Here is a 21247-nt window from a genome sequence, read left to right as displayed (position 1 = left end):
TGGCTCCTGATCTGAATAAACAAAACAACTTCCATTTATTGAGCCGCTATGGTGTGCCAGTGACTGGGGCAAGCTGTTTGCATCATGACTTCATTGAAAGCCTGTAAGGTAAAGCATCATTCATACCCCTATGCAAAGGGGGAAACTGAGGCTCACACAGGAAGTGAAGTGTTCAAGGTCAGAGTCAGAAGATAAGGGAAACAGGATTCAAACAGATCTGCTGAGCCTCCCACCGTAAGACAGCCCTGCACTCATCCAGAGAGAAAGAAGCAGTTGCCATCCTGCCCTCCAACTCTGTCCATCTTCCTGCAAGGCTGAGACTTCTCTCTCCAGCTTGTGGTCTCAGTGAGTCTCAGAGAGCTTCCTGAATAATTGATTCCTCCTGCACTCTCAGGGAAGTTTAAGGTAGGAAAAAGCCACTGGTCCTCCGGCTGTCTTTTGTTCTCATTTCCCCCGACAGGGGCCTCTCCTTCCTTCCTCCCGAGTGGGCTTCCTGTGGTGGAGATGCCCTGCCAGACAAGTGAGCTGGCCTGGGCAGAGGTGGGCAGGTAGCTGGGCGCCTTTCCTCTCCTGCCCAGCTTCCAACGCTGGCTTCTCTGGGTCCCAGCAAGGTGACCTTGGGCAGGTGGGTTAACTTCCCTAGACATCAGTTTCCTCATCCCTTAAGTGACAGCACCCACACTTGATAGAGTTATTGTGTATAAATGGTGCATGTAAGTATTGATATTTTTATCATTATGTAGTTATGCACATGTAAATTGTTGTTGTTACTAAGTTTCTAATCTGTGTCAGGTGGTTCTGGTGGTTCTTATTTTACCTTTACAACAAACTTTGGAGGTAGATACCATTACCTTTATTTCACAGAATGAGGGCGAGGCCACACAGGAAGTGGTAGAACTGAATCCAGTTCCAAATACTAGGCATTTTGTGAACCAAATGCATCTGCTCTGGGCAGCATCCCAGAGACCAGGAGGTCCTCTGCTCAGCCCTGTGAGCCAATGGGCCAGCGGGAAGCTCTGCCCTCCTCTCCCAGTCTTTCAAGTGCAAGTGGGCCCATAGCCTGCGTTCTCTCCCCTGGCAGGAGGGGCTGCTCCACAAGGCCCCTCCCCACTCTGCCTGTAGCTTCTAAGCAGGTACACTCATGAGTATGGTGTAATCGTCAACTGTGGAGGCAGACAGATCTGGATTCTTTTTTTTTTTTTGAGATAGAGTCTCTCTGTTCTCCAGGCTGGAGTGCAATAGCACGATCTTGGCTCACTGCAACCTCCGCCTCCTGGGTTCAAGCAATTCTCCTGCCTCAGCCTCCTGAGTAGCTGGGACTATAGGCGTACGCCACCATGCCCAGCTAATTTTTGTATTTTTAGTAGAGATGGGGTTTCACCATGCTGGCCAGGATGGTCTTGATCTCCTGATCTTGTGATTCACCTGCCTCAGCTTCCCAAGTGCTGGGTTTACAGGAGTGAACCACCATGCCCAGCGACCAGACTTGGATTCTAGTTAAGTATGCTCTGCTGCTGTGTGATCTCAGTTACCTAACCTCTCTGAGCCTCAGTTTCTTTACTGGTAACATAGAGTCCCTGTGGTTGCTGTGAAGTTGAAAAGACAATCCATGTCACGTGCTCACATGATGCCTGACGCACAGTGACTGCTCACCAGACATTAGCAATAGTGAAGACGTGTCTATTTGTATGTGGCGGGAGCATGCACGTGTAAACGAATATTCGTGTGTGAATGTGTGTGCCTGTGTATGGATGCGAGCGCGTCTGTGACAAAGACCGGCTTGTGTATCTGGGCCTTTAAGTTCTGTAAGGGTGGCAGGAGAGTGTTTGTGTGTGCGTGAGCGAGCACCAGTGAAAGAGATGGCTAGGCTGCAGAGGTCCTTGCACGGGCCTCTGTCACCCTCCCAGAGAGTCCAGTGTCCCTAAAGGTCCTGGGTCAGGCTGGCCCTGCCTCAGTCTCCCAGGCTGGCCTGTGCAGACACCAGGGAGGAGGTGCAGCTCACACCTGGGAACATCCTCCCCTCAGGATCCTTCCCACCCTGATGTGTGGGGCAGGGCTGGTTACCTCCTCTCCTGCAGGGCCCATGCTCTCGCCCCTCCTGTCGGGGCTGCCCACAGCGAGCCCTGCCGGGTGCAACAATAGTAGCCCAGCTCCTGCCAGGAGGCCCCCTCCGAAGAGCAAACTCAGTGCACACGGGCCCATACAGCCCTGCCAATCTCCGAGGCAGGCATTTTTAGCAAGACTCTCTTACCAAGAACGAGAAGGGGGATATTGCCAGGAAATACGCATGAACGTACATGTGCACATGGCACTGAGAGCACACAAACAGCCTAAAAGCAAACCGCTTCCTTAATAAGAAATCTCAGGATTCATGTCAGATCAGATCCCTGCTCTGAGAGATCCAGGGAAGGGCTGGGCACAGAAGAGGAAGGGGATGCCCCTAGCAAGGCCCTCCCCCAGACCCAGGGAGGGGGAGCCAGAGGACAGTGTGTTTGTGTCTGGGCTTCGTGACAGCTCTCTCTCTAGGATCAGTGTTTACGGAAGAGGAATCTGAGCAGAGATCCAAGAGTCCAGCTCTGAGGAGTCAACCCTGGCATCGAGATGAGGATTTCTCCTGCCCCCAAGGACTCCTCCTCCCTGGCCTATGGTGAGATTCCAATGAGACTGCACCCTGGGAATTCTTCTCGGCCATAGGGAGGACAGTTGATGAAGATGCTGAGCGTGCCAAGTCCTCTTTTTGCAAGATCAGAGAAGGGTGGTGAAGCCCTTGAGGCCGACATAAAGGGTGCAACCTCCCCAGGACAGTGATCAGAGCTACAGGTCCTCCAACCAGAGCCTAGGGTTCCCGCCTCCTCTCCCGGACAGCTGGCTGAAGCTTCTGTTGGGTTGAGGCCCGAGATGAGAAATCACTTCAGGACAGGAAGTCTGGTGCAGTGGCAACCACAGCCTTCCCAGGGTTGGGGTTGTTGGAGGGCTGCAAGGATGGCCCCAGAGAGCTGCTGGGCGCCCAGGGATGTGGTTTCTACTAAGTAGCTCTATGCAGCACAGGGACCGTGGCTAGGGCTCCCTGAGAGTGAGGCTCCTGTCCGGGAGGACTGGGGCTCTGAGATCTCCTAGCAGCTTTGGGGACTGCCTCACTGGGGGAGGCGAAGGGTGTGATGTGCCTGCCGGCTTCTGAACCCCAGTCGGGGAAGGAGAGTGTTTGGTGCCTTTGTGGAGGGCTCTCAAGTCAAGACAGTGCTGTGGGATGTCCACAGGGGAACTGCCCCACCCACCCCAGGAGACTCAGGCCTGTGACCTAAACCCTGAGACCTAGGTTTGGTGACAAACGTCTGTCCAGGAAAGTCGCTGGCACTTTCACCATATCACCGACTCACTGTGGCTCCCACAGCAGCTATGATCCTCTCCCTGTGCCTCAGTTTCTACATCCTAAAAGAATGGGTTTGACAGAGGTGGTCCCAAGGGCCCCCCACTCCTGCTTGTCTGCCCACTGCCCCTGGAGCCTCCTCACCAGCCCCACCCAGAGAAGACACAGGAATGGCGGGCATAGTTGCAGCAAAGCCCCGGTGGGGAACGAGATGGCACCCTACCTTTTGAAGCTCACCACGCCCTTTGGGATTCCCGTTGGGGTGTTGAACGCTGGCAGGAGCTTCTCTCCCAACCTGATGGCCTTTATTCGGAACACCTGTAAAGGAGGGGTCAAAGGGCTTGCGACTCCAGGCTGGGTGAGGCACGGTCAGCCCCAGAACTGCTGCAGGCAGAATGAACCCCCAGGGCTGCAGGCCTAGAGTGGGAGGCAGTGCTGCAGTCCAGCAGCCGGGCCCCTCCAACTGCTGGCCACGTGGACTTCAGCAGGGTACTTCTGAGCCTCAGCTTTTGTCCATAAAATAAGGATAATATTGGCCTTCTTTTTTTTTTTTTTTTTTTTTTTTGAGATAGTCTTGCTCTGTTGCCAGGCTGGAGTGCAGTGGTGCAATCTCAGCTCACTGCAACCTCTGCCTCCCATGTTCAAGCGATTCCCCTTCCTCAGCCTCCTGAGTAGCTGAGACTACAGGCACACACCACCAGTTCTGGCTACATTTTTGTATTTTAGTAGATATGGGGTTTTACCATGCTGGTCAGGATGGTCTCAATCTCCTGACCTTGTGATCCGCCCGTCTTGGCCTCCCAAAGTGCTGGGATTACAGGCGTGAGCCACTGCGCCTGGCCTAATACTGGCCTTCTTAGAGAGTTGTTGGGAGAAATGAAAATTAGATAATTGTGACAAAGCATCTACCACAGTGTCAGGACACTGGTGGCAAAGGCTGGATGCTGATCCTTGAGATAGGGTGGCCACCGGGAAGATGAGGGAGAAAGCAGTGAGGTGGGGTGGGGGGCACCTCCAAATCCAGATGAAGACCTGGCAGAGATGGGCTGGTCTCCAAAGGTCAGTGCCTGCCCACATCCCAGAAATATGATACCACAGGCAGAGGGTGTGGGAGTGGGTGGTGCCATTCAGACAGACTGTCAAGGGCACTGGACTGGGAGCCAAGATCACCCTCAGGTTCCAGAGACCACTCCCTCCTGGGCAGCAATTTCCCTCTCCTGTGTAAGAGCAGTGGACAGACCTGTTTTGCTTTGACATCCTGATCCTGCCCACCGTGCCCATTTCACAGACAGGGAATGAAGGGAGGGGTTGAGTGGAACCACCTTCATTCCTCAATCACCCACAAGACAGCAAGGGAACTACAGGGGGGTCCCAGGTCTCACGGCCCCAGCCTAAGGCTCTGACTCCCTCAAACTGTTCTTCCGAGATGCCTGATTAATTGAAAAGGACCTGTGACCTTCTGACCCAGCCATTTCCTGCCTGGGAATTTATTCTGAGGAAACAAATAATCGAGAATGTTGTAAAGACTTATTTATTCCAGCACTGTTTAGAATACTGAAAAAAACTGGAAGTATTCTAAATATCAAATGATAGGAAAGTGGTTAGATAATAGCTCCATGAAACAAAATACCATGCAGCTCCTGAAATGATGGTATAGGCTGGGCAGAGTGGCTCACACCTGTGATCCCAACACTTTGGGAGCTGAAGCGGGCAGATCACCTGAGGTCAGGAGTTCGAGACCAGTCTGGCCAACATGGCAAAACCCTGTCTCTACTAAAAATACAAAAATCAGCTGGTCATGGTGGCCTGTGCCTGTAGTCCCAGCTACTCAGGAGGCTGAGGTAGGGGAACTGCTTGAACCCGGGAAGCAGAGGTTGCAGTGATCCAAGATCGTGACACTGCACTCCAGTCTGGGCGACAGTGAGACTCTGTCTCAAAAAAGTAAAATAAAATAAAACAAAATGATGCTGTAGAAGAATATTAACAGCAAAGAAAGGGTTTATAATCTGTTAAGAGAAATACATTTCAAAACATTGTAATTCAACTTTGGTAAAGATTGTATGGACATGAAAGAAAGGAAGGACATACCACAAAATACGAATATGGTATTTTAGGGGGTTAAGCTTATGGATCACTTTTATTTTCTTTTGGCTTATCTCTATCTCCTGTGTGATTTTTATAATAAAAGAACTCCCACAACAAATGTTATTTATTTTTAAGAGATGAGACACAAGCCCCTAGGAAAACACTCAGAGTGGGGAACACACGGGACTTTTCACTTCTGGAGCTTGAAGGGGCCCCGGTTTGCTGACCTCCTGTGGTCCTTGCAAAACAAAGCCTTCTGGAGTCCTGCCCTGACTCCCCAACAATTAAATTGCTGAGGCAGCTGTGTAGGGAATGCAGTGGGAGGGGAATTTCAGGACACTTTAAACCAGGAGGTGGACTTAAGGTCTCTGGGGTGGGGGTCTTCGTCCCAATGGAGGGAGGGGCTGTGCTGGGGGCTCGCAGTGATGACGGGTCAATGTCCAGTGCCAGACAGAGGGGCCCAGAAGTGGGCACAGGGCCCAGCCCCATCAGATCCCTTGGGGAGCTGGTCTAGGATTCAGATTCCAAAGCCCAGAACGACAGATCTGCTCTCTGGGGGATTCCAGTACACAGCCAGGCTTAGTAATGACAAAGGGCTCTCAAGCCCTTGGTCGCACTGAGGCTCCTACATCTTCATTTGCCCCAGGGAGGCTGTCCAAGGTGGACAAACAAACCTAACAGAACCAGAGCCCAGACGCTGAGCCTCCAGGTAGCTGTCTGGCTGCCCTCAGCCCTGGGGACGCTGAGCTAACACTTCTTAGATGCTCCTCTCTTCCAGCAAACCATGTCCCCTCCTCTGAAGGCCTGCTGCTGGCTGGCACCGCAGGTCTCAGCTGTCCTCGGAAGGATGCTGGGTGAGTGTGTTTGGACAGGAGTGCCAGGCGTCTCACGTGCCCGACCTCAGCCCTTGCAACAGCCTGTGGGGAAGGCGCTGACCCACTTTGATGAGAAAACTGAGTCTCAGAGGAACAACTTGCCCAAGGTTGTGAAGCTGTTAAGGGGCTCTTTTCCAGGACACCAAGCTGTCTCTCCAACATACAGATACAGCCTAATGGCCACGGTTCCAGAAGAAGGGTGAGAGAAACCAGCAGGAAGTACATTCTGTGGGGTGGGAAGGGCGCGGGGCTGGGAGGCAGTGCCCGGGTGCGGATCCTCCCATGTCACAGCAGTGTGGCCGTGGTGCGCCCTGCATGCTCACTGCACCTTGGTTTCCTCATCCGCACAACACAATGGTGGCACATGCCCCAGCTGCTGCAGGGGTCTTTGTGGAAATCAAATGAGAGGATGTATAGAAATGAATGTGCTTTATAAACTGTGAAGTGCCGTGCCAACATCATTGTGTGAGTTATTCTCATGGGCACTGAGTCTTGGGAGGACTGGGCTTCCCAGCAGGGGTCTTCCCCTGAAGCTTCATCTTAAGCAAAAAAAGGCCTTAGCCTAGGAAAAGTATGGGGTCTCCTTTACCCTTCATTCCATAAACATTTGTGGGAAGTTTTTTTTTTGTTTTTTTTTTTTGAGATGGAGTCTCATTCTGTCACCAGGCTGGAGTGCAGTGGTATGATCTCTGCTCACTGCAACTTCCACCTCCTGGGTTCAAATGACTCTCCTGCCTCAGTCTCCCGAGTAGCTGGGACTACAGACACATGCCACCATGCCCAGCTAATTTTTGTATTTCTAGTAGAGATGGGGTTTCACCATGTCAGTCAGGATGGTCTCAATATCTTGACCTTGTGACCCACCCGCCTTGGCCTCCCAAAGTGCTGGGATTACAGGCATGCGCCACAGCACCCGGCCCGTGGGAAATCTTAAGAATGGAAAGACCCACTCAACAGGCATCCACTGTGTGTGAGCTAAGGTAAGAGAGAGGCCTCAGTCTGGTGTGGCTGAGCCCTGATGACAAGCAGTGACTCCAGGTCAGGCTGTGACTCAGGCCCATAACACAAAGGCCCAACACAGCCCTCAGAGACTCTGCAATCCTGAGCCAGTTACTTCTTCTAAGTCTCAGTTTCCTTTTCTGCAAATCGGTGATGACATGCACCTGATGGGGCCATCTGAGGCTCCAGTGAGAACACACACTGTGGGTAATACCCCCCATGGGCACTGAGGAAGAACTGTGCAGACCCCAGGCACAATTGGTACCTGAAGTATAACTCACTGCTTACTTATATCTAGCCTATATATATAATCATACTTAGTCCCATATAATCTTTCTATATAATCATATAACTTACTGCTTACTATATCTAGCTTATATATATAATCATATTTAGTTCTATATAATCTTTCTATATAATCATATAGGTATTGTAGTCGGAGCTGTACTGACATTTAGTGCTGATTTATATAATCCTTCCATATAACCATATAGTAGTTTGTAGCAGGAGGAATGCCTAGAGCAGTCACAGAACAGAAGCAGTACATGGGAAAACAGCCAGACCAGGACAAGAACCAAAGACCCAGGCGGTGGCGTCCCTGTCTGAAAGGGCATAAGCTGTATGGCAGGCTTGGAGCAAGAGCCTCTCCTCCTGATAAAGGAGTTGGAGTACCTTGCAGCCAGTTCCTGTGGAAAGTAGGCCTCAGGCCTGAGATCCTGGAAATCACCGAGGGAGAAGAACCCCTCTGGTGTGACCAGTCACAGCGGCTGTACACCCTGTCAGTCTTTTCTCGCTTCTGTGCTAGCTCAAATCATCCTCCCATAAATATCTTAAGAGCACAAGTCTGCCAGCTCCCATTGCATTGGCTTACAGAATCCTTCTATTAGAAATCCCTTGAAGTCTCCAGCCCCCAGATAAGAATTGTTGTACGTGACACCTGTTGCACACAGCCTACCTCCTTGCCTAGGTGACCTAATGGAGGTGGACCCCTTTTCTGTACATGGCCCCCTACTGTGCACGGCCCACCCCTCTGCCCAGGTGACATAATGGGGTGGCCCCCTCGCCTGTGACCCATGTGATTATGTATGCCCTATTACTAAGCCTATAGATGATGACCTCACTCACGACCCTGCCCCCTGCTTATACCTAAATACAGATGCTTCTGGGCATTTGGGGCCCCCGCTGATCTCCGCTCATAGGTGGCGTGGCCCCCAAGTCCAGATGCTCTTCACCAGTTCTTCAGTGTCCTGTCTCTTTATTTCTTGGATTCTGCACCTCAGCACAGCCTAAGGGACACCCCACTACCCTGTGGGACCCAACAGCCCTACAGCACACGAGGCACACAGCGTGGCATCTGGCTCAGGGAGGTGCTCTGGGGACAGATCAGGAAGGTATGGCCAGAGGGCAGGGGCTGCACTGAAAGAGGCAGGGGCCTGCCTGCCCGCCCAGGGATTCTGGCCACGTTGGCCTCTCCCTGAGCCTTTTGAGCTGTTTCTCAAGTCACAGATGCTCCTGTCCACACCCTACTATCTGGTCTAGGTTCCGGAAAGCTGGGTTGCTGGTCCAGGAAGTTAAGTCTGCAAAGCAAGTTCTCAGAACCACAGATGCCCTCAAAGAAGGAAGGGAGGAAGGAAAGAAATATTCAGGGAAGAGGGACAGAAGGAATGATGAATGGAAGAAAGAAAGGATGAAAGGAAAGATGGATGGATGAATGGAAGGAAAGTGGATGGAAGGAGAAAAGAACAGAAGAAAAGCTGGATGGAAGGAGATGGAAGGAGGATGGAAGAAAAGATGAATAAAAGGAAAAATGGAAGGAAAGACAGATGGAAGGAAGGAAAGACAGAGGAAAGATAAATAGGAAGGATGGAAAGAAAAATGAATGAAGGGAAGGAAAAACAAGAAAAGACAAGACAGAAGGAAAAATAGATGGAAGGAAGAAAAGATGAATGGAAGGAAGGAAGGATAGAAGATGGATGGAAGGAAGGAAGGAAAGATGGATAGAAGGAAAGGCCGATGAAAAGGGGGTAAGGAAGGGAGGAAAGATGGACAGAAGGATGGAAGAATGGAAGGAAAGACAGATGGAAGGAAGGACAGAAGAAAAGATGGGTGGAAGGACAGAAGGAAAGACGGATGGAGGGGAGGAAAGATGGATGGAAGAGAGGGAAGGAAGAGAGAAGCAATGTGTCTGACCAGCCACCAACTCTTTCCTGAACTACTCACCCCCAAAGCGACCTGAGAGCCCCGAGCTGTGTCCTCCCCTCCTCCTTCCTGCAGGCCATCTCCACGACCACGACCCAGCTGGGAGGCTGGGCACATGCCCTGAAGAATGTAGATGCTTTTTGTGCTCTTTCTGTCATTTCCCTGCCTGGAGTTTTCAAATGAAATTCAGGCTCCAGGTGGCTCAAAGCCGAGGGCTTCCATCTACAATTATCTGGGACAAATTGGTACAAGTGCTAATCTCTGCTGAGGAGATTATGCTCTATGGAGAGGCCTGGAGCGACTGGACAGATAAGGCGCCTGCCTGTTGCCTCGAAACCCTTGACTTCAGCCCCTGCCACCTTCACAGATGAAGGGAAGCAGAAATGACTTTCCAGGCAGCCGCGGTGGAGGTGAAGAGGGATTATTCTGTGGCTGGCCTGCCTCACTTCCATGGCTTCTGGGGTGGCCGAGGGCAGGCATCATTATCTGTCTCTGGGTGGTCAGAGCAGGGGGGCATTCAGCCTCATGGCAGCCCCTCTGAGTCATGGGGAACAGAACTGACCAATGACTGATGTTTTGGGGACTCAGCCAACCTCGCCACCAGATTATCTGGGTTGTGCTTTTACTGGAGCTCAGGAGGAGGGATGAAGAAGCCTCCTATTTCTATAGAGCTCTGTGGTTTTCAAAATTCTCTCAGGAGGGAGAATATGGGCTTCGGAGTCGTCAGCCCTGGGGCACCACCCTTTCCTACCTATCCCATGTCCTAAGAGCTCTTTGAGCGAAGGGGTACCAGAACCATCCATGCTGGGGAAGGAGGCGAGGCCCAGGGTGGGAGAAGGCCATGAGTAGGTTAGGGTGGTTTGGAGTGAGGGCCAGGTGTCCTGACCGTACCGGCTCTGCCTCCCTGCGGCGTGCACTTCCCGGCCCTCCTTGTGGAAGCCAACACAGCTCACCTAGGGGCCAGGCTTGGCACTGGCAGCATTCAGCAGTGGCACCCCATCTCACCTGCTGCCCCCGTGATACCTGGAGCAGGTATCTGGCTGGTGGTTGGCCCAGGACGGGAGGGCAAGGGGTGGCTGTGGAGGACAAGGCCTGGGGGTCTTGGCTTTATCAGTCCTGAGAACCATCACCTGTGAAAACCAACCCAGGTGTCTGCTGGCTGCTGTGTAGGGTCCGAGTGGATAATGTGTGGACCCAGCTGCTGCTCTCAGAGAATGTGCAAGCACCTGTGGGAGCCAGCTGGGCTCACCTGTACAGCAGAATGGAAGGCTCAGAGAGTGAAGGAAGAGCCATTCATCTTTGCTGCTGCTGCTGCTTTGTGATAGAGTCAGCCCTGGGGGGACCGTTGGTGGGAGGGGGTACCAATATGCCCAAGACGAGCAATGACTGATCAAGCAGGGTGGGAGGGATGGTCTGGGGGAAAACAGGTCCTTGGGGCAGACATGGTGGTTCCAGGCCAATCCCTGCCTCCTTAAGTCTCTTTTCCCATGGGTGGCATGGGTGGGGGTAGGACCGGAAGTTCTCCAAAGCCCTTTCCAGCCTGGACAGTCCAGGGGTTGTGAAGGGCCAACCCACCTCTTCTCCTGTCAGGTAGAAGGCTGAGAGGAGTCCCCCGATGTAGCGGATGTTCACCTCAAACAAGGATGCTTCTCCGCTCTGCAGGACAGAAAGGAGGGGGACAGTGGGGACACCCATAAGACACAGGCCCTTGAGACAGTTCACCCTGGCCATCGATATCCCTCCCATACCTGTGCCCAGCTCTGGGGGCCAGGCAAGATGGTGGTGGTTTTTTTAACAAAAGAGGAGAGGAATGAGCACCTGCCTGGCAGAGCTCCTGCAGTTTCCAGCATTCCAAATAAATGCTGGGCTTGGCTTCCTTCCCTAGCCCTTGCCGAGGCGACAGCAGCAAAGTGATGCCTGGCTGGGCTCCAAGGAGCGCCAGAACCTGCCTGGAGAGCTGCTGGCTGGAGCTTAGGTTGAGGGGAGGCAAATCCCACTCTGGCCAGGCTACTTCCTCCTGGGGGAGACCCCAAGGCTCAGCAGGAAGACAGCGAGGTCCTTCCCTGGTTCTCTGAGGAGGCTGTAGGGGCAGACAGAAAGGCTGGGGCTAAGGAGGGGTCAGGCAGCTGCGTATTCAGCGAGCAGCAGCTTCTCGGGCCCTGAGCTCAGAGTGCACAGGGCATGCCCACACTTGCCTTAATCATTTCTATTTTCTTTCCTAAGTTGGGACTGCAAATCAAGGGTGCTGGAGCATCACACCAGGACCAGATTTGGGGTAGATCCCACCTGAGCCACTGACCTGGCTTTGGCACCTCAGGAATAATGTGCAGCCTTTCCCTGCCCCATTTCTTCAGCTGCAGAAGGGGGCTGCCAACCCCTCCCATGAAGGGTGGACACGGGACACAGGGGCGCTGCAGGGAGAGGCCTGCCCACAGCTGGACATGCCTGGTGTCACCCTCTTTGCCCCAGAGGGTTCCCTCAGCATGCTTCACACACCACTGTCTTCATTACTGAGAACAGCAGTGCTCATCTGTTAACCGGGGGGAACTCTTCCACCCACAGAGCACCTGCAAAACCGCTCCCTTTCAGCCTCCCAGGGCTCGGTGAGGTCAGTGTGGCAAGGGTCATCATTCTCATTTTTCAGATGAGAAAGTCAAGGTTTGAGGTCGAGCGACCCCACCTCGCTTTCTTCCAGGGACATCTCCTCACCTGTCCCATCTGCCTGAGTGTCCCCCAGCTCTTAGGGCACTGAGGGTGCCCACCTGAGCCCGTTCTGTATCTCAAAGAGCCACTGTCTACACAGGGGACAAGGCAGGCCTATGCAGACACTCCTTCCTTCTCCTTCCTCTGCCTTTCTCCAACCCAAAGAAGACTAATGGGAGGATTCTCAGCTTCTTTGGCCTCACAAAAGCAACCAGAAGTATCAACAAGCCTCAAAATAATCCTAGTAAGACAACGGTGACATCACTTTACATCAGCATCAGACTTCACAGTGTTATAAAATGTGGTTACAATCCTCCACTGTATTTAATCCTCATGATAAGCCTATGAATTAGGCATTATTAATATTGTTGCTGTGGTCACCATTCTCATTGTAGAGTTGAGGGATCTAAGGCTCAGGGAGGGTAAATGACTTTTCCAAGAGCTTCAGGGCAGCCAGGACTCCAGAGGCCTCTGTCTCCAGGGAAGCTTCCCTGAAGTGTTTCATTCCTAGGCTCTCCCAGACTGTCTCTCCACCCTGCTCTGTGCTGGCAAACTCTCTCAAGGGTGCAGGGGCATTACTGCTACCAGGAGCTCCAGGAGCCAGCCCCAGACTCATCTGCAGCAGGAACTGGCAGTCCTGGAGCTGCATGGAGCCTGGTATGCACTTGGATGGGGCCCCTCCCCCTGCCCCCCATCTCTACTGCTCACTCCCCAAGCCCATGTAAATAGCATCTCTCCTCGGGGAGCTCACCTCTGGGATGCATGCCTTGCTTTAGTCTGGGCTGAGATCAACAAGGTGGGGTCTGGTGTTCAAGGCTTTTGTGCCATCCAGACACATGACCATCCCCTCTGCAAGGCCCTGGTCTCTGACCAGGTGAGCCTGCAAGGCTGGAGACCAAGAGGTTCCAGGCCTGGTCACAGGCCTGCAAAGGGACCCACTCCATGCTCACCCCACCCAGCTCAACAGGCCAGTGCAGGGTGGGCTGAAGGCTAGAGCAGCTCTGAGCAGATGAGCCACTTCCCCTGCCACAAAGCCATTCCCCACTTGCTGCTGCTGCTTTGTGTGATAGATTCAGCCCTGGGGGGCCATCCGGGGTGGGAGCAATGTGCCCCAGATGAGCAATGACTGACCTTGCAGGGAGGGGATGGATGGTCGTGGCTGTGTCCCCTCCCCAGGGAAGATGCTAGACTGGGGAGGATGTCCCCACCTCAAGGCTGTCTTAAGGGAGGGACTCAGCACAGAGTGCAGGGCAGCCCTGGCTCCGAGGCTGCTGGGCTGTGCAGCCTTGGGTGAGACTCTCAACATCTCTGGGTCTCAGAGATGACGGACGGAAGTTGGCTGTTGGGCCTCTTCTTGCCCCCACACCCTGAGGGCCTCTGACTCACCACGTTCAGGTGGAAGCTCTCTTCTACCCAGGCCTTGGCCTCCTGGAACTCCTCCTTCAGCTCCATGAGGTAGAGGGTGTCGAGGGAGTCGATGACCGTCGCCCCGCTGAGGCCTCCTGCAGGCACAGAGCACTGAGGGTGTCACCCAGGGCCATCCTTCTCTTTTCCACAACTGGACAATCCATCATTCCAAGGGCCCCTCTGATGCCAGCACAGGCTTGGCCACAAAGTATGGCCTTGGGTACCATCTGGGGGGACTCCAGTGCCACCACTGAAGGTGAGGCCGAGACCCAGAGTACCTCCATGGGCTGCTTCCTCCTCAGGGCAGCAAACAGGGGCCAGAGAGACGGAGTGCCCAGGCTGAGTCACTTCCCATACCTCGGTCTACTCTTCTGTTGATCAGTGGGTCAACTATCAGTGCCAGTCAGGCACCTGCTTTTCTCTGCTTTGACATACAAAAATCTTTTTTTTTTTTTCTGAGACAAGGTCTCACTCTGTCGCCAGTCTGGAGTGCAATGGTGCGATCTCAGCTCACTGCAACCTCCACCTCCCAGGTTCAAGCGATTCTCCCACCTCACCCTCCCCAGTAGCTGTGACCACAGGTGCCCACCACCACACCCAGCTAATTTTCGTAGAGACGGGGTTTCGCCATGTTTGCCAGGCTGGTCTCGAACTCCTGGCCTCAAGTGATCCACCTGCCTTGGCCTCCCAAGGTGCTGGATTATAGACGTGAGCCCGCACACCCAGCCTGGCATGCAGAAATCTTTTTATTTTGGAGACAGAGTCTCATTTGGTTGCCCAGACTGGAGTGTAACGGCGGTATCTCGGCTCACTGCAACCTTCACCTCCTGGGTTCAAGCGATTCTTGTGACTCAGTCTCCCAAGTAGCTGGGATTACAGATGCATAGCACCACACCCAGCTAATTTTTGTATTTTTCTTAGAGACAGGGTTTCACCATGTTGGCTACGGCTGGTCTCGAATTCCTGGCCTCAAGTGATCCACCCACTTTGGCCTCCCAAAGTGCTGGAATTATAGATGTGAGCCACCACACCTGACCCCAAAATCTTAACTGTACTAATCCTCTGTCTCTTCAAGGTTAGTTGTAGCTAATGAAGGTTAACTGCAGCTCAAATATAAAATAGGATCCATGCAGCCATCCAACAGGTGAGGTAGACCTGTGCCTATCTACCTGGGGAGACATCTATGGGATCTGCTTCTTTTTTTTTTTTTAAAGGAGGTTGCAAAGAAGCACAAAAACATAGTATAATTCTTATTGTACATCAAAGTATGTGTACAGTCTGGTTGGAATCGCCCAGTGACTACCTCTGAGTGCTAAGATTACAGGTGCTTTTTATTTTTTTATTTTTATTTTTTATTTTGAGACTGAGTCTCGCTCTTATCACCCAGGCTGGAGTGCAATGGCCTGATCTCGGCTCACGGCAACCTCCACCTCCCAGGTTCAAGTGATTCTCTTGCCTCAGCCTCCCAAGTAGCTGGGATTATAGGCATGCACCACCACGCCCAGCTAATTTTTTGTATTTTTACTAGAGATGGGGTTTCACTATGGTGGTCAGGCTGGTCTCCAACTCCTGACCTCAGGTAATCCACCCACCTCGGCCTCCCAAAGTGCTGGATTACAGGCGTGAGCCACTGCACCCAGTCTACAGGTGCTTTTTAATTTCTTTAGTGCATGGGTTATTTTTTATAACCAGAAACTTATTTCTATTACAAAAAAAAAAAAAGAGGAAAGTTTGGGCAAAGAAACCAAACAAATGCATAAATGAAAAAGTTGTGGCCATACTCATTCTAGTGCATGAACGAGCTACGAGGCCTGTCTCCGACCACTGGGCATCAGGCTCCTGTCCCGGGAGTAAAGGCTAAGATTAGTGCAAAATGATGGTTTCCCATCCCATAACCCAGACAGGAGAGTAATGAGGAAGACAGCCTCTGGCACAACCAGAGCCTTTTGCACTCAGTGCAGAAAACTGTGGAGGAGGAGTTGGGGGGAGAAAGAGACATGGCTGGTGCCATCTGGAGGGCTTCCTGAGGAGGTGGCTGACTCCCATCAACTCCCTACAACTACAGAGTCATCGCAGGTAGCAGCAGCTTCCCTTAGGGACCAGAAAGCAACCCTAGGAAGAGTAATTGTTGCCTCAGTGTCCTCCCTGCAGAGGCTGAAAACATTGAGTCACAGGCTCCACCTTCCCCAGTGGGAAACTCTGAAGCCTGTTGAGTCTGCAGCGTGTGCTTTGTGGCACCTCCCAAATTCAGAGTTGCCTCTTATCTCCTTAATGAGTTCTTCCTAACTGCTCACTTAGTGAATGAATGTGGAGAATCCTTCTGAAAGTCACACACTTAATCACCTCTCTAGGCTGAGCAAGGTCTGAAAAAGGACACAGCCTGGAAAAGAATGGAAGTGAGGGTGAGAAGGAAGGACAAATTAGGAGGAAGATGAGGCTGGATGTCGAAAATCTATCACCAGAAGGGAGGGCTCACCAAGGAGGGAGGAGAGGGCTGAATGGACCCAGCCATGCACCTTGGGATGGGCTGGAGGTCGAAGAATCTATTACCAGAAGGGAGGGTTTGCCAAGGAGGAGCAGAGGGCTGGAGGGACCCAGCCCTGCATCCTGGGAGGGGCTGGAGGTCGAAGAATCTATTACCAGAGGGAAGTTCACCAAGGAGGGAGGAAAAGCCTGGAGGGACCCAGCACTGTGTCCTGGGATGGCTTCCCAGTTTGGGCTGAAGTTAATTTCCAGAATGTCAGTCCCTCCCACGCTTAAAGAGTGGTAGGAAAACACATCCCAAAGCCAAAGCAGACTTGATCCTTTGCCGGTTCATCCCAGCTGCTTCCCCTGTAGGTGGCAGGAATGAACAGAGTTCCTGGGCCGTATCCACCATCTCGAGGTGCTCAAGCAGGGAGGCACCCAGGAGCCCAGGCGGACTGAGCAAGGCAGGTGGGGCCTAGCACAGAGGGTGCAGGCCTGGTGTCCACGCTCCTGACTCTGCAGCTCGGGCCCCTTCCTGTTACATCACGGGACCTCAAACCAAACATCTGAAGGGCCTGGAGGAATGAGGATCCTGCTGCCCCTACCCCTTCATTGTCATAGATGAGGGGACACACTCAAGATTGGACCAAGGGAGGACTGGCCCAGCCCCAGGCCAAGTGGAATGTGTTTTCCACGGCATCAGCATCGCAGGGCCTCTCAGTTATCTGTGAAAACAACTGCAGATCTGATTGCTAACCCCGCACCCACTCTGATGAGTTACAGATTCAAGAGAGGCCCAGGCTGTGTGTCCTTCAAGGCCAGGGGAGAGGCAGCTTGCAGTATCTGATTTCTGAATCCTGCCCTGGGGTCCCTGGTGTTTTCACCCCATGTGCCCTCCTTCCTCTAGATCAGGCCGGGAGGGCAGCCAGGGCTCCTCGTGACCAGCTCTGCCCCGTCACATCTCTGGGGACGCTCTATGCGGCCAGCTGAGAAAGCAGCTTGCTAAGAGATTTGTTGGCAAGCTCCTGCCCCTGCTCTCAGGCTCCTGAATCCTTCTCTTGGCTGGCCTCCTACCCCCGCTCCCACCTGGCACACGGCTGAGCTGCAGTCCAGCAAGGCACTTACTGGAAGGCCTTTCATTCCAGGCCAGAGGTTACCCAGCGGTCAGCCTGGGCAGGAGAGAAGGCCTTATCCTGAATTCAACCTTATTTACACCTGCAACCACCCTGGGGTAGCTCCCCAGGAGGAAAGACACACTCCTTGTTCAGTAAACAGACCATGGTTTATATACAAAGAGCCAGCTTGGATGCTTCCCTAGGGCTGCGGCTGGGGCAGGTTCCATGTTGGTCCACTTTCCTGTTCCAGTTCTGAACCCATGGGGTTCACCCCTTCCTGCCAGTGCAGGAGGCAGTGAGGTGTCTTAGAAATAATACAGGCCCAGGATTCAGCAGCCCCACGTTCAAATCCCACTATGGGCCAGCAATGCATCTGCTTTAGGCATCCAAGTTCTCATCTGTAAAATACTGGATCAGGGCACTGGGGAGCCATTGCAGGTCCCTGAGCCAGGATAAATACATCACACACACACCTGGCCTAGATACACCTGATAAATACATCCTCTATGTTTGGCACAGACTAAGTGCTTGATAAATCAGTTTAATGTTATTTCTGGGGTCCTTTAGTTCACCTTGAAATAGTGGCCTGGCCAGGGAGTGGGTAAGAGCAATGAGGTGGGGAAGACCCTCTTAGTCCTTTCCTTTGGGAGGGTTTGGACCTTTGGCTACTGAATAAAGCCTTTGCAAGGCAACCTCACACACAGCTAAGAGGCTGGCTTTGGTGTCAGGGAGATGCATGTTCAAATCCTGGTCCCTTACACCCTAGCTGTGTACTAGGGCAAACCAGTCTACCTCTTTGTGCCTCATTTCCCTCATCTGCAAAATGGGGTGACACTAGGACCAACCTCATAAGGCTCCTGGGAGGGTTAAATGGGGTAAGTTGATGGACAGGGGCTGGCATGATACTGAGTACATGTGGCCCTTCTTTCCCCCACTGGCACTGGGCAGCCCCTCCACAAAAATCTTCTTGGGTTAGTGAGGCCTTGGGGTGCAGCTGCATTCCTGGCCCTTTCCCTCACCCTGCAGGGCAATGTGGGAGTGAGACTGCAGCTTGAAACTTAAAGGAAAACTGCCCCGTAGGTCCCACCTGTATCTGCTGCCAAGGCCATCACTACCTGATCTGGTTGTGTAGTTGCCTCCAAAAGGGTCCTCTTGCCCCCAAGACCCCCTTCCCTTTACCTCTTATTCACCCTAAAATCAGATCCAACTTGGGTCTGTCCCCCAGCTCAGGAACCTCCAATGACTCCCCAGTACTCACGCAGGAAGGGGTGCAAGTTCCTGCCTCCATACCTTTGCATGTGGTCTTCTCTGCCAAGAAAGCTTCTCTGTGCATCTTGGCATGCTCAACACCAACACATTCTTCAAGGTCTGTCTCCCAGGGGCAGCCTGACTGGGTTCCACTAGCTAACCTCTTCTTGCCCCGAGAGTGCCCACAGCACTTTCTTGGGCCTCTGTCTTGGGCGCTCACCACTACCTCCCTGTACTGGGGGGCTTTGCCTCCCTAACTAGACTGTGAGCCCCTTGAGGTCAAAGGTCCCCACTGCCTCTCTCATGCCCCTCCCCACTGACCTTCCAGCCTTGTCTCCAAGCATCCGAAAGGTCAGAACCCCCCAACCCAAATGTGCCCCTCGCCATTCCCTGCAGCTCCTCACGCACCGCTACTTTCATGTCTCCTACAAACTCTGCCAGGAACTGCCTTCCCCCAACCCGCCTTCTCCTGTGGAAATCTAGGGCCCACCTCCAATGGCTCATTGCCCACAAAGCCATGCATGTGGTCTCACCCTCCTCTGATGTCCAGCTTAGAGCCCTTCCTCTCTGAGAGGTCTTCCCCAATCCCCCATCCCATGTCCCACATTCTGTGCACCTCCACCTCCCCCATCCTCATCTCATGCTAACAGAATCATGCGTTTCCCTGTTGCTGTCACTTCATAATAGTGGGGATTGCAGTCTGCATCTGTGTCTTCCCCACAGTGGGACGGCGGGAGGGCAGGAGCCAGGCTGGTCTCCCAGTGTCACGAATCCTGGCTCCTTACTGGATCTTGGCCATCAGGCTGCCATTCTTCCTCTTGCTTCTCCTTCTGCCCTGAGATCGCTTCTTCCCAGTCTCCTGTGCCGGTTCCTCCCCATCTCCTGACCTCTAAACCCTGGGGTGCCCTGGGGCTTTGCCTTTGGGCTTCCTCTCCATCCTCCTTTATTCTCTTAGTGATTTCAAATCTTAAAATCCATCTGCTGAGGCTGGGCATGGTGGCTCACGCCTGTAATCCCAGCACTTTGGGAGGCTGAGGAGGGTGGATCACGAGAGTCAGCAGATTGAGACCATCCTGGCCAACATGGTGAAACCCCACCTCTGAAAAAAAAAAATCCGTCCACTGCCTCAGGCCTATAATCCCAGCACTTTGGGAGGGCAAGGTGGGTGGATCACGAGGTCAGAAGTTTGAGACCAGGCTGGCCAACATAGTGAAACCCTGTCTCTACTAAAAATAGAAAAAAATTAGCTGGGTGTGGTGGGGGTGTTCCTGCAATCCCAGCTACTAGGGAGTCTGAGGCAGGAGAATTGCTTGAACCTGGAGAGTAGAGGCTGCAGTGAGCCGAGATCACGCCACTGCATTCCAGCCCAGGTGACAGTGTGAGACTCTCTTTCTCTCTCTCTCAAAAAATAAAAAAAAAAATCCATCTACATGTTGATGACCCCCAGATTTAAGTATCTGCCAAGACCTTGTCCCCAAACCCCAGACTCACATATCCAACTCTGCATGCACAGTTCCACTCGAAGGCCTTCGGGCATCTCATGTTTTACTGTCTGAAAGCCAAGCCCATGCCTTCCTCCAGACCTGTCCCTTCCACAGTCTTCCTCATCTTGATTAATGCCAGTGTCCTCCTCCCAAGAGCTGTGGCCCCCAACCCTTGACTCTGTCTTGCACCCCTCATCCAGTCCTGCAGCAAATCCTGCTGGCTCTGTCTCTGCAAGATTTCCAGACACTGCCCACATCTCACCTCCTCCGTGCAACTAACACAGCCACCTCCTCTCTCTTGCATTTACTCCACTGGCCTCCTCCCTGCCCTCTTGGCATGTACCCTTGCCCTTCCCTCTTCCCCCACCCCACCCATCTGTCTTCAGCATGGCAGCCAGAGAGATTTTTTTAAAAAAATTCAAGTCATATCATGCTACTCCTCCGCTCGAAGGTCCCCCTGTCCGCCATGGCTCCCATTTGACTGAGAGTTGAAAGCCTTAGTCCTTCCCAACCCCGGGGCCCTGTGATCCGCCCTGGCTCCCTCACTGCCTCTCCTCCTCTACTTCGGCTGTAGGCTGTCCCTTCAGCCTCCGAACCTGCTCCTGGCCTAGGCCCTGGCAGCTGTGGGCCACTCTGCTGAAACTGTCCCTGCCCTCTCTGGCTCCCCACAGCCTTCATCACCAGGGGGATCAGGCACGAATCTGCTCTCCCAGACACTCTGTCTTCTCCTAAGGGGTTGGCTCCGACGGAGGAGAACTCAGTCCACTCCTGCCTTCCACTGCCCAGAACACTTTCCAGTGCCCATGGAGGCCCATATTTAGTAATGAAAGGCCTCCTCCCACTAGATGGGGAAGGCTTTAAGGGGAGCTGTGGCGCATTCATACCTCCCAGTGCCTGGCTACAGTCTGACCCTCAGAGGCACTAAAGGGAAGGGGTTAGGCTGAAAAAAATGAGCCCACGGCATGGGTGTCTGCGGTGACCACATCCAGAGCAGGGTTAAGTGTCTACTTTAGGGGCTGCCACCACCAGACAAACATCCTCCTACCAGGTTGCCCAGGGTGAGGACGTGCCCAAAGCCTCGCCCCACACAAAGTTTTCTGTGAAGAGCATGTCAGCCTCCACAGGAAATGAACACCCAGCTCCCAGAAACTCCTCCCGGGGGCTGCTGAGCCAGGAACCAGCCTGTCTCCCTGGTCAGTATCCCACCCTGCTGACTGTGCCATATTAACGATGATGACGTTTTTATGTGATATCATATTAGCAAACAGAAATGGTCAGGCTGGCCATACAAATTCCAGG

The 21247-nt window shown here is 53.0% G+C and overlaps 1 protein-coding gene across 5 annotated transcripts in view; it reads right to left on the bottom strand.

Moving 5' to 3' along the window:
• MAN1C1 (mannosidase alpha class 1C member 1) overlaps window positions 1-21247 on the bottom strand; it is a 169576-nt gene that overhangs the window by 26426 nt on the left and 121903 nt on the right. For 4 of the 5 annotated variants that reach the window (XM_064363495.1, XM_012439973.3, XM_064363496.1 and 1 more), the window contains exons 3-5: window positions 13615-13730; window positions 11101-11181; window positions 3591-3685 (exon numbers count right to left, since the gene is read on the bottom strand). The exons of the other annotated variant lie outside the window; for it this stretch is intronic. In XM_064363495.1, coding sequence (XP_064219565.1) covers window positions 3591-3685; window positions 11101-11181; window positions 13615-13730 — 292 coding nt within the window. The remainder of the gene's footprint in view (window positions 1-3590; window positions 3686-11100; window positions 11182-13614; window positions 13731-21247) is intronic. 5 annotated transcript variants of the gene reach the window in all.

The sequence above is a fragment of the Aotus nancymaae genome, unplaced genomic scaffold, assembly GCF_030222135.1.
Source record: "Aotus nancymaae isolate 86718 unplaced genomic scaffold, 86718_ANA_hifiasm-v0.15.2.pri h1tg000053l, whole genome shotgun sequence".
In the NCBI taxonomy this organism is placed as follows: Eukaryota; Metazoa; Chordata; class Mammalia; order Primates; family Aotidae; genus Aotus; species Aotus nancymaae.
Note: the sequence above shows the minus strand (reverse complement) of the source record. Positions and strands in the feature narration are given on the sequence as shown.